This window comes from Pelodiscus sinensis, chromosome 3, assembly GCF_049634645.1.
Source record: "Pelodiscus sinensis isolate JC-2024 chromosome 3, ASM4963464v1, whole genome shotgun sequence".
Classification (NCBI taxonomy): Eukaryota; Metazoa; Chordata; order Testudines; family Trionychidae; genus Pelodiscus; species Pelodiscus sinensis.
In genome coordinates this window covers 127,594,825-127,607,133 of record NC_134713.1, presented here as the reverse complement: position 1 = coordinate 127,607,133, position 12,309 = coordinate 127,594,825, and the positions used below count along the sequence as shown (strand labels likewise).

At 42.4% G+C, this 12,309-nt stretch overlaps 1 protein-coding gene across 1 annotated transcript in view; it reads right to left on the bottom strand.

Annotated features, from left to right (window-relative positions):
• The window catches only part of RYR2 (ryanodine receptor 2), a 648,519-nt gene extending 644,215 nt beyond the window's left edge, over positions 1-4,304 (bottom strand). Inside the window, exons 1-2 of the mRNA XM_075924816.1 lie at positions 4,084-4,304; positions 3,700-3,966 (exon numbers count right to left, since the gene is read on the bottom strand). Of these exons, the coding sequence (XP_075780931.1) occupies positions 3,700-3,747 (48 nt within the window). The 5' untranslated portion in view covers positions 3,748-3,966; positions 4,084-4,304. The remainder of the gene's footprint in view (positions 1-3,699; positions 3,967-4,083) is intronic.
• Between the last annotated feature and the right edge of the window lie 8,005 nt (positions 4,305-12,309).

Genomic DNA, 12,309 nt, shown 5'->3' with positions numbered 1-12,309 from the left:
AATTCAGGAGGTGATGGTGCTGGAAAGCCCAAAAGCATTTTTATCCCATACAAAGGATATTGTTACCTACCACCTTCTTGAAAGATTAAGACTAGATTAGTTCCATAGATAGGGAAGACCCATGGAACAGAGTTATACCTATGACAGTTTTAAAAGAATCCAGGCTAAATTTGTCAACCCTCCAGGATTGTTCTGAAGTCTCCAGGAATTAAAGATTAATCTTTTAATAAAGTTTATATCATATGATAAAGCCTCCAGAAAGTAAGTCCAACCAAAACTGACAACTCTAGTTCAGGTTTCTAACAACAGGATCGGCTTTTTCATGTCTGTATTATGGAAGGAGTCAGATTGATTGATGAAAAGATTTCCTGTTCTTCTTCCCTTGAAGTCTAAACTGAGTTAATTTCAGGTAAATTAAACATGAAATTCTTTACCAGAATTTAATCTAAATGTTATCAGCTATAGAATAGACAATTCTTTGAATATGAAGACTGACATGTGAATATTTATTTTGTACTATGCATGCTCCTTTGTTTCTTAAAAAGAAAAAGAATTAATAGAGGTGGGGCTTTCCCCCTATTAAATTCATGAAGGAAACATGCCCCCTCCCCCAAGTCTCTCACCCACGTGCATGCAATTTTAATGAAGGCAGCCAGAAAAAGAGACCTTGGGTCTGGCAGAAAATTATTTATAAAATATAAGATTACCACCAAATTGAATGTTAAACAAAATCATGAGTCTGAACACTGTCCATTCCAAGGGGTGAAATTCTTAGGGCTAAACATTTCCCTGAGGACTAACCTAATGATAAAAAAAGCAGTATTCCAGTCCAAATCTCAAGGATTCCTAAAGTAATGTTAGCATTGTTCTTCCAGCATCATAAGGAAATAAAATGTTACACCCTTCTCTTTAAAGGGGATGTATCAGATTTGTTTCAAAAGGAATCAAGAATCCACAACAGCAGCAATTTTGCAGGGAGCCATGCATGCAGCCATCTTGTCCGAAAAGGTAGCAAACAAACAAGGAAAAACAGGGAAATTACACTAAGTAGAAGAGACTGGAAAGGAAAAACAAAAATAAAGATCAATATAGGGGACAAACAAATTTTAATGGAAAAAATATACTTAGTTTTCTCTCCAAGAATTTACCTGAACATAGGAAGTATCTTACTCATCATCACATATTAGGTCCTTCATGATACATTTTATCTACCAAACCACCAATGCACACTTCTACCACCAATAACTAATTGATTAAAAATAAAGATACAGAAATTGCATTCATCATCAGTTTACAAACTAAATATTTTATCAATGCCATGCAGAAAGTATTACATATGACATATTGAGCTTGGGGAGATGAGTCCTGAATTTCAAACAATTAACTAAGACAACATTTGTGTGAAAGTTGTTTAATGTTTGGAAAACAAATTTTCCATCTCTTCTCAGAGTAATGTTCCCAGCACAGGTGTATAGGGGAGAGGAAGGGTAGATGGAGGCTTAAGACAAGTCACCATATAGAAACAATTTAAGACTGGAAATTCAAAATTTCAGAAAGAAATAAAGTGTCTACAGCCCTTTTTTTCCTATATGTCTAAATCCCTTCAACAAAAACTTTCCACTACTCCAATTTGCCACCTTCTTCAAGGTCATTTTATTACAGACCAACATTCTAAGGATTTTTAAAGGATAATCCCAGGCTGGCATTGCGAGATCTTGATTACCAGCAGGACACACCTTATCAGAAGTGGTCTTTTACATAATGAGCTGCTGCTGTTAGAGTCTGTAGTTTTTAACATTACCCTATATGTACATGGAATGACATTACATGCACATTGCTTCAGTTTCCCCTTTAAGCATTTCAGATAACACCATCTCCATGAGCTAAACTTAACATTTAAATCTTCAGTAAACCTGTAAGTGCACAACTCAACCAAAATATTTGCACTAATTTTAGCACTAGGAAACAACAGACAAATTGTGAAGCCATATCTTCTTTCTGAGACTGCAGAAATGCACAATAAAAATCTATTTGCCAGGACCGCAGTACATGTGCCATAATACTAACAAGAAAAAAATTGACAGTTTATATTCCCTTTTTTAACATTGCTTAACAATTATACTCTCGGCAGGACTGGATCTTTTGATGGATTCAAAAATATTGAAAGTAGATTATTTGTTTCAGCAATCCAGTTTAAAGCGAACAATGCAATAAAAGAAATCTCTAAACCGTCTTACACAATGCTGCAAAACAGTACAAATGTGCTCTGCCTTATACCAGCTAGATGACGCTTTTCTCCTTTTTACGCACCTTTTTCTCATTACTTGTCACAAATAAAAATGTTTTCAAAATATGGTTGTTCTAAATAAAATGAAGAATGAAGTTAAAGCTACACCATACAGTTTCAATGTCTACACATCTCCAAAGTCTACATTGCTCTCAAAACTACCTAGTTGTGTATATAGCAATATTCAAAAATACCTTTTTGCAAAACTTGCTAGAACCGTGTGTAAAAACAACACTTGCGTCAAGCAAATAAAGGCAGTAACTGACTAGAAATAGTTCAAAATGAGCATAATTGGCACTCTTAATACAGAGCCAAACTGAGAGGAGAAAAGCTTTGGCACTTCAAAATGTTCTGCATTGAAAAAGCAGAGGAAATAAAAAAAGATGTTTGTAAAAGGATGTAAGTACTAATTCATTTTCAGCCATAATGCCTACAGTTGTGAGGTTCTGGGGGTGGGGGAGAGAGAACAGGAGATATTCTTGTTTTATTAGGTTTTCATGTTGTTTTTGCAATAGGCACTTCAATTGCAGCTTTGAGGCTAAGCATTGCTGCTGGGTTAGTAGCTGCAGTGTACAGCCCAAATCAGAGGGTGGAAGGGGATCTCCGAAAGACCCGTTTTTTTCCTTGTGTGACTGTCGAGCATGTGATGCTGCCTTGCCTGGTACCGCTCGTTCTCCGACTGTCCGCCTCGCAATAGATTGCCCTGCCCCCGGGTCAATGGTGGAGTAACCCCAGCCGACCCAAAGCCGCCGCACACATTACTTTTAATTGTCACTGCATTGCTAACGCACAACCGAGAGCCATTGCTGCTCCTTGGCTTTGCACTCCCACGCAGGCACCGTGCCAGGAGCAGCCAGCCACCCAGCCCGACCCCAACGCTTCTCTCCTTCCCAGCCCCATGGACCCCGCGCAGCGGCTGCCCGGCGCTAGCCCTCAGCGCCCCCCCCCCCCCCCACACACACACCTGGATGCGCGGGGAGGGGGCGTTATGATTTTGTGCCGCGGCGCGTGTGCGCGCCTGGGAGAGCTGGCGAGCGGCTAAAGGGGGAATTCCTGGCAAGGCTCTCCCAGCCCCCTCCCTCAACTCCCGCCGGGGACAGGGGGCTTCCCCATCACCACGGCCACACGCTCCCGTCGGCGGGTTGCCCACCCCGCGCTTCAGACGCCTACAGGGCACAAGCTCCCCCCGGCGTTCCCCGCCCCCGGGCACACCAGAGACTCCCCCGCCCTTCCCACGCGCGCCAGGCACCCCCCCCCCCCCCTCCCACACACAGACACCATGTCTCGGCACGGCTCAGGGGTCCCCTGGAGCTAGTGCAAGGCGCACGCTCCCCCCGCCCCACACAGCTCTGCTCCTGCCCCCAAGCAGCCCCGGCCCCGCGGGAGGAGGGAGAGGAGCGCGCGGTGCTTACAGTCCGCAGGAACTGTATCTCGTCCTCGCCCTCGCCCCCTTCGGCCATGGCTCCCCCTCTGGCCCCGCAGCGGTGCCCGGGGCGGTGGCAGGCGCCCCCCGTGGGGCTGCAAGCTCAGGGAGAGGCTCGCGCGCGGCCCCGCGCCGGGCTGGGGGAAATGGGAGCGCCCCGTGGCTCGCAGCCTCAGCCCCGCTGTGCCGGTCTCTGTCGCTCGCTCGCTCGCTGCAGCAGCTTGACGGCGCTGCCCAATCTCCTCCGTGCCAGTGCCTGGAAGAGGAGCGATGTGATTCACTGGGCTGGGGGGTAGGAGGGGGGCGGGGCGGAGCTGCTCGGCTCCCCCGCTGCTGCAGGTGATCTGCAGCCGGCTCCCTCTGCAAAGCAAACCTGCGGCCCAGCGCCCCTTACTGGCTACTCGACAGACAGACTGTGGCTGCGCTCCCAGCCTCCCTCCGCTGCGACCGTGGCACAGTGCTCGTGTTACACACCGGGCATTGAGGGGGATGCTACAATCAGGAAGAGATGGTGGGTAAAATATTCAAATGGCCACCAGCTGCAGGTGTCCAACTTGAGACCTCCCTCCCGAGGGACCGGATTTGCAAAGGTGCTGAGGAGCTGTGAATGATCAACCCCTCTAAAAAATTAGCCCCCACCTGTCTCACCTTGCACACTCAAATCTGAAGCACCCAGAAAGAATGGCGAGTTAAGCCATAGGCACCTGTGGGTGCTTATTTACACTAGTATCAGAGGGGTAGCCGTGTTAGTCTGAATCCGCAAAAGCGAGGAGGAGTCCTGTGGCACCTTATAGACTAACTGAAGTGTAGGAGCATGCATCTGACGAAGTGGGTCTTTGCCCACGAAAGCTTATGCTCCTACACTTCAGTTAGTCTATAAGGTGCCACAGGACTCCTCGTCGCTATTTACACTAGATTTACATATTTACTTCTGAACACACAGCATATGCACAACAAGGGAGAATGCTTTGTGTGTGTACATTAGGTGTTGTAGGATTAGTGACCACCATAGTGGAGAGTTTCCATTCTAACCTGTTTTCAGCGGTTACATAACTTTTAGAAACTTTCACCTTCCAGGATGCTGTTTTAGTCTTCATCTACAATAGACACTGATTTTTATAATTACAATTAAAAATTCCTTAGCTGTTAAAATGGGAAAATAGCAAAAGAAATATTTCCCTATGATTGAAAACGTTTAAAATAATCTATCAAAATATTATAAACAGCGCTACCTACAAAATAACTGGAAAGTTTAAAAGCTTCAGAGGGGTAGCTGAGTTAGGCTGTAAAAAGAAAAATTTAGAAAACAACGAATAGTCTAGTAGCATCTTAAAGACTAACAAAATACTTAGCTGTATCATGAGCTTTCATGGGAGCAACCCACATCTTGTGCCTATGAAAGCTCATGATACCGTCTTCATGTTTTATTAGTCTTTAAGGTGCTACTAGACTATTTGTTGTTTTGGAAAGTTTAAGATGGTCTAAAATACACCTTATTTAACAAAGGTGCATTGTGATTCCAATGAGTTTTTCCAAATCACACTTACTGCATGTGCATTGAATTTAAATGATATTTAAACACACTTTAGACCAATGATAAGAATATGATTAGATTTCTTTACTACAAATCTTTAACCATGCTGTAACTAGGTCTTCTGTTTTATCTATATTGTAATTTGAGCCCTTGTCTAGCACCCCAATTCTCCAACTATATATATAAACAGCCATATTGAACTCGGGGACTACTCATATTTGTAAAGTTCCCTTCATGCGTAAATAGTTCCATGATTGGGGGCCATATACAGCCGCTCTCCGAGTTACGAACGAGTTACGGACCAAGACTTGGTCCGTAACTCGAACTGTTTGTAACTCAGCCCCCATAGAAGTTACATGGCAACTGCACTGTTTGTAAGCGCGGATCGCCATTCGTAACTCGGATCCGCATTTACGACCACTTTGGTCGTAAATGCGGATGGTTGTAAGTGGAGGTGGCCGTAAGTCGGGGAGCGGCTGTAGTACATTGTAATATATATATAATATACCTTCCTTTGCATCGTTTATGGTGAGCCTTTGAGGCAAGTGCTGCACTACTGTACATGTAATAAGAGCATTAAAAGAAAACATGGAAATTATATAAACAGTTCGCAAAATCATCAAAAGGCTGATAAGTTTTGTATAATTTCCAGCAAAACATCATTAGGAAATGTACAAAGTAGCTAACAAAAAGATTTTTCTGAATAGCTCATGAACTGTGGGAGAGATTAACTATAATTGAAAATACATCATTTTGACATTCATCAAGCAGCAATGTGCACATACACTCACAAATATGAGGGAGAGCACATTGCTCCATATGTATAACAAATGCAGTCAACACAAAAATGTATTAAGCTTGCTTAAGTGCATAAAGCATACCAACACCACAAACATATAAAAGCCAGAAATCACTAACATTCTCCACCATCATTGTTTTGTCTTCTCCATATTACCTGCCATCTCTCGCACATACAGCCCTTCTCTCATTACCAATGCACAAAATTTGCAACCTTTGACTCCAAATGAGTATTATGTTTAGAAATGTGTGGTTTCAAGTTGTTCAGAATGTTGCACTGGTGTTGTGTTGAAGATTAATGTGTAAGGTTTCAGTTAATTGTTGATGAGTTGGCTGATTAAAAGAGGGAATTATTTGCTAAGTGGAAATAACTTGTCATACTGTTAAGAAGTTAAGGGTTACAGGATTTTTCAAAATGGGGCAGTTCTGTCAAACGATTCCCGTCTTGACCTCGGGGTTTTTTCAAAAAGTGGCTTTTCGAAAAAAAAGCCGCAGCCGCCATTATGTAAATGAAGCATGGGAAATTCAAATCCCGGCTTCATTTACAATTTCGATACATCTAACTTACATCCTTTTATCAAAAAAGGGATGTAGTTTAGATGTACCCTTACTGTCATGTCTGCAGTCTATGTTGTTTTGGTGAGATAATAGAAAAGAACACACACAATATCAAACTTTGTCAGTAAATTACATTTGTGGGTGGTGTCATGGCTACCTTTTATAGAGAGAGCTAGAACACACCCACACATCTGTGTTTCTCCTACTGCTGTTAAGGGTCTTCATTCTGGGGTTTGTGAGGAGCAGCTCCAGAGGCTCTTCACAAATTGCCATCCCCATCACAGACCTGGCAGTGGGGTAGCGGCTGGAGGGGAAGCAGTTCCAGCTGTTCTTTGTCCCCCTCTTCCAGGCATGAAGGGAATTAGCTTCACTTCTGTCCTGTAAGTACAATGTTAGCTGCTCCCTCTACCCTAAAACTTCTGTTGGCTGCTATGGGGAAGAGAGCTCTATGTGTCTCCTGAAGTAGCCCTCAGACTCATAGGCTTTCAGGCCAGAAAAGATCAGCAGCAGCATCTGGTCTGCCTTCCCCCAGATTACAGGCCACACAACCTCTGCTACCCATTCGTATAATAGGCCCATAACTTCTAGCTGAGTTACTGAGGTCCTCAAATCTTGATTTAAAGACTTCAAGTTACAGATAATCCAGCATTCTAATTGGGTGCTCGGCCCTAGGTGGCAGAGAAGAGGGAAAAGCAGCCAGAAGAAAAGTGTGGAAGAGCCAGAAAAGTGTCTGGCAAGAGCTAAAAGATCTGTGAAGGCTGGAATTACTCTTGTCATCCCCAGACTGGCTCCAGCAGAAGCCCAAAAAGCCCATTAGTGGTGATAAAATCAAAAGAATGGCAATGCTATTTATAGATGGCGGCTGAAGATGAGGTGATGTAGCAAAAGCAAACTCCTGGCTGTCAGTTGGAGTGAGGAGTTAAGTAGTGAGGTTTCTGACTTTTAATGCTTATGGGGATGGCTTTTTAAAAAGTTTGTTTGTTTGATTATATTTCTCCACTGTCGCTACAGCTGTCAAGTTTTCAACAAAACATTATTTTGTGGAAAACATTCTGCTAACAAAAGATATAAATTTTACTTGAAAATACAGTTGTTAAAAAATGGAATTTAAACTGAAAAACTAAAAACCAGAATAACATTTTTTTTCTTTTTAGCACCTCCAAGCAGTTTTTGTTTCTTAAAGAAAAAAAAACAGAAAAAAATATCAGTTTTGGATTTTGGAGTTGCTGGGAGTTTGGGGGGGCGGGAGATTTGTTTGGGTTTTTTAACAAAAATCCGAAAGATTAAACAAAATTCAACAAATGTGGGGAAGAAATAAATTCCTTTTAGTAAACATGTTTCTTAGAAAAAGTAATTTCCTGACCAGCTCTAGTCTACGTCAATGCTGACAGCTACCAACACGGATAGCTATCAGAGTGGAGGATTTGAAATCTGCTATATACAGCTCTATTCCTCATACTAGACCATCTCCACAACAGCACTTTCCCCATGTCCTGCCTCAAAACTGATTTTGCCACCTCATACATGACCCATGGCCCTCAACTGGCCCTTTATAGCCCTGTTGTTGGTGTTTTCTATTATCACCCTTTCTACAACATTTTCTCTCTCTTTCTCCCAACGTTCCCAGTCAATACCGTGCCATCCTATTCTCCTCTTACATTCAGACATTAACATGCATCACCAACATTAATACACGTCAGGGGGGTAACTGTGTTAGTTGGTAACTTAAAAAATAACAAGTAGTCCTGTAGCACCTTAAAATCCGACAATGTGTATCATTATTGAAAAGCTGAAAATGTGGTAGGGAGTCAGATCTCTCCAACTGAAATTCTCCTTTTCCAAATCACAGCAAGTTTCCTGAAGGGAGAAAGTGGCTCTGGAACAGAGCTGCTGCCTTTACTCCTGAAGCAATTCAGCTGCAAGACTTCTACTGTTCTGCCCCCCTCTTCTACAACTTGAGCAAGAAAAGGAGCAACAGTGTATGAAATACTTCCTGATGCTGGTACCTTGATACACTGGGGGTGTGTCTACACTGTACCCTTAGCTCAAAATAAGCTACACAATTTAAGCTACACAAATTGTGTACTTTATTTTGAGTTAATTTTGGAATAGTGCCAAATTACGAAATAAACTGCTATTCTGAAACATCCCTTAATCCTCGTGGAATGAGATTTACAGGGTCGTCAGAATAACGAGCCTGTTCTATTTCGAAATAATGGGCTTGTTCCAAAGACGAGGAATATTTCCACAGTGTAGATATATCCTGAGGCAGCAGAACTATAGATAGCCCTCAGTATGCCAACACTTGAAAAACAGGCCCGTGCTCCAAACAGCAGCTGTTTTGTGTGCTAAACAGCCAAGACCACAGCACCCAGGTAGTGGTGTCTGTTGAGATGCATCAGTGTGGATGGAAGCCCAACATACCATTTGTATATGTTGTTAAATGTGCAATGTGGCCAAGTTAACTTTACTATCAGAACCATAACACTTTCATTTATAGGATTTTGAACATATGATTTTATAACCTTAATGTTGTATTAACATAAGTCTTTTGAATGCGTGTATAGCGATGTAGATCTCTCTAAAACAAATGTCCCAGTGCAGAGGAGCCACCAAAGTTTCTACCTACACTATTGGCCATAGGCATTGTGCCGACCCTGTTGACAGTACATCCGAAAATATGTTCTCAAGTTTTTTCTTCTTTATTCCTGTCTCTACTGGAATAATCTACTATATTCACCCAATAAAATATAAATATTTTCATTTTCTCCCCCCAAAATGGTAAAATAACTCTAGGGTGGGGTTATAAGATTATCTATAAATAATCCTGATGCAGCCAAACACACACACATAGGCTACGTCTACACTGGCCACAATTTCCGGAAAAGCCATGCAAATCAGGTAAGTCAGGATAGGGAAATCCGCGGGGGATTTAAATATCCCCCGCGGATTTAAATAAACATGTCTCCAGTGATGGAGATTCCACAACCTCCCTAGGCAATTTATTCCAGTGTTTAACCACCCTGACAGTTAGGAAGTTTTTCCTAATGCCCAACCTAAACCTCCCTTGCTATAAGTTAAGCCCATTGCTTCTTGTCCTATCATCCTTACTACTGAAACTAATACAAGCCTGAAAAATGCTTATGTTACAATGGGTACCTGATTTGTTCTTTTTAGTTATATGTGTGTTTACACCTGTATTAATTTTTCATAGTCTTAGAAGGAAGGAATCAATCACCATGGGACCATACAAATAGACACAGTCCAAACCTTCTCACACTGTGTTGTCAACATATCTCACAGCTGACTGACTGACAACAGTTCTGATAAATCCTGAGCAGAGAACCAGTTAAGTTGAATTGTGTAAGACAGTGAGGGGTTGTTTCTCTGCTCACTTAAATCATTACAAATAAGAAGTATCTCCTCTGAAGTCAATGGAGTGTAAAATCTGTGCCACTAAGATCACAATCAGACCCTGGCTGTTTTGTACCTATGGAAAATTGGTGACTAGGGAATGAGGGGAAAAAATTCATTTCCAAACATTTAAAATAGGATTTCATTTTGGATTAGACTAGGGATGATTAGATACCCAGAGCCAAAAGCCAAAACTCTGACCTGTTTACCCAGTCAGAGTTAATAATGTATTGCATTTTGTTTAGTTAGTGAAGCATTGTATTTGTTTAGTTATAAAGCATTTGTTTAGTTATAAAGCATTGTATAATAATATTATACCACTGTTTAAATGTTATGTGTACAGGTGCAAGGCTCCAGGTGTACAATACATACACACAAGTATATGTATTTTACTATGTTATCTTTACAATAAAATGTAGAGTGAGGTTCTTTTCTTTTTATATGGGGACTCAGAGGTTAACTCACCCAAAAGCAAAGTAGTATGGAATTAAGATAGAAAATACACTCATAGCTCACTGCTCTACATCTAATAACAGGAAACAACATCAAGTATTGTGTGTTGTACTATGTGTGGCAGTGGGATAGAGGGATCCTTGCCTTGCGAGCTACAATGTTGATTGTACCTGGGGCAGGGTGTGAAACTCTGCAATTGATGTGGACAGACTGGTGAAATGAAGATGGACACATGGGCTGTGTCTACACTGGCATGAAATTCCGGAACTGCTTAAAACGTTTTCAGTTTTTCCGGAAAAGGAGTGTCTACATTGGCAGGCTGCTTTTCCGGAAAAGCCCTTTTTCCAGAAAAGCGTCTGTGGCCAATGTAGACGCGCTTTTCTGGAAAAGACTACTGGGCTGTCTACACTGGCCCTTTTCCGGAACAGTGTTCCGGAATAAGGACTTATACCCGAGCGGGAGCAGAATAGTTTTTCCGGAATAGCAGCTGATTTTGTACAGTAGAGCATCGTTGCTTTTCCGGAAATTCAAGGGCCAGTGTAGACAGCTCGCAGCTTATTCCAGAAAAGCGGCTGATTTTCCGGAATAAGTGGCCCAGTGTAGACACAGGCTGTGTCTACACTGCATCCCTTTTCCGGAAAAGGGATGCAGATTAGACAAGTCGGAATTGCAAATGCAGCGAGGGATTTAAATATCCCCCGCTGCATTTGCATGAAGATGGCTGCCGCTTTTTTCCGGCTCAGGGCTTTGCCGGAGAAAAGCGCCAGTCTAGACGGGATCTTTCGGAAAATAAAGCCTTTTCTGAAAGGTCCCTTATTCCTGATTTTAAGAGGAATATTTAAGAGGAATAAGGGGATATTTAAATCCCCCGCTGCATTTGCAATTCCGACTTGTCTAATCTGCATCCCTTTTCCGGAAGAGGGGTGCAGTGTAAACACAGCCTAGGGGTATGTCTAGACTACATACCTCTGCCGACGGAGGCATGTAAATTAGACATACCGACATAGTCAATGAAGTGGGGATTTTAATATCCCCTGCTTCATTAGAATAAAAATGGCCGCTGCCTTCTGCCGGCTCAGCTGTTTGTCGGCACAAACTGGCTGTCAAGACGGGGATCGGTCGACGAGGAAAGCCTTTGCCGACAGATCCTGTAAACCTCGTTTCATGAGGCATAAGGGATCGGTCGGCAAAGGCTTTCCTTGTTGACCGATCCCCGTCTTGACTGCCGGTTTGTGCTGACTAACAGCTGAGCCGGTACAACGCGGCGGCCATTTTTATTCTAATGGGGGATATTAAAATCCCCGCTTCATTGAACTATGTTGGTATGTCTAATTTACTTACCTCCGTTGGCAGAGGCATGTAGTCTAGACATATCCTAGGGGTATAATTAGGACAATGAAATAAGAACAACAAATACGTATTACATATATCAAATGTAAAGCCATAACTCCTGGACTGCAGGCTAGGGCCTGTAAAATTTCAGTTTAGCCACATTTGATTACTGTCTTAAGGCGACTTGACATGAGTGGGTGACTTATGCCAATAAACCCTACGATTACTGCAAATGTTATGCCAATAGGAGATGTTACAGAAAAATACAGTGCAATGTACCAATGGAAAGCTAGTGACCTGGCCGCCTGGGGAGGATAGCCCCCAACTTCTTCTTCTTCCCCTTGTGCCCCCTCTTCCAATCCTTTCCAAGTGTCATAGCCTCTGGTGTAAAATAAAACCTCAGTGTATAGAGCCTGGTTTTCAAAGACTATTTAAAACCACTTTGGAAGTATAATTTCACATTCTCTCAGCCACACACCAATATAGGTCTACAACTGGAAACACACACAC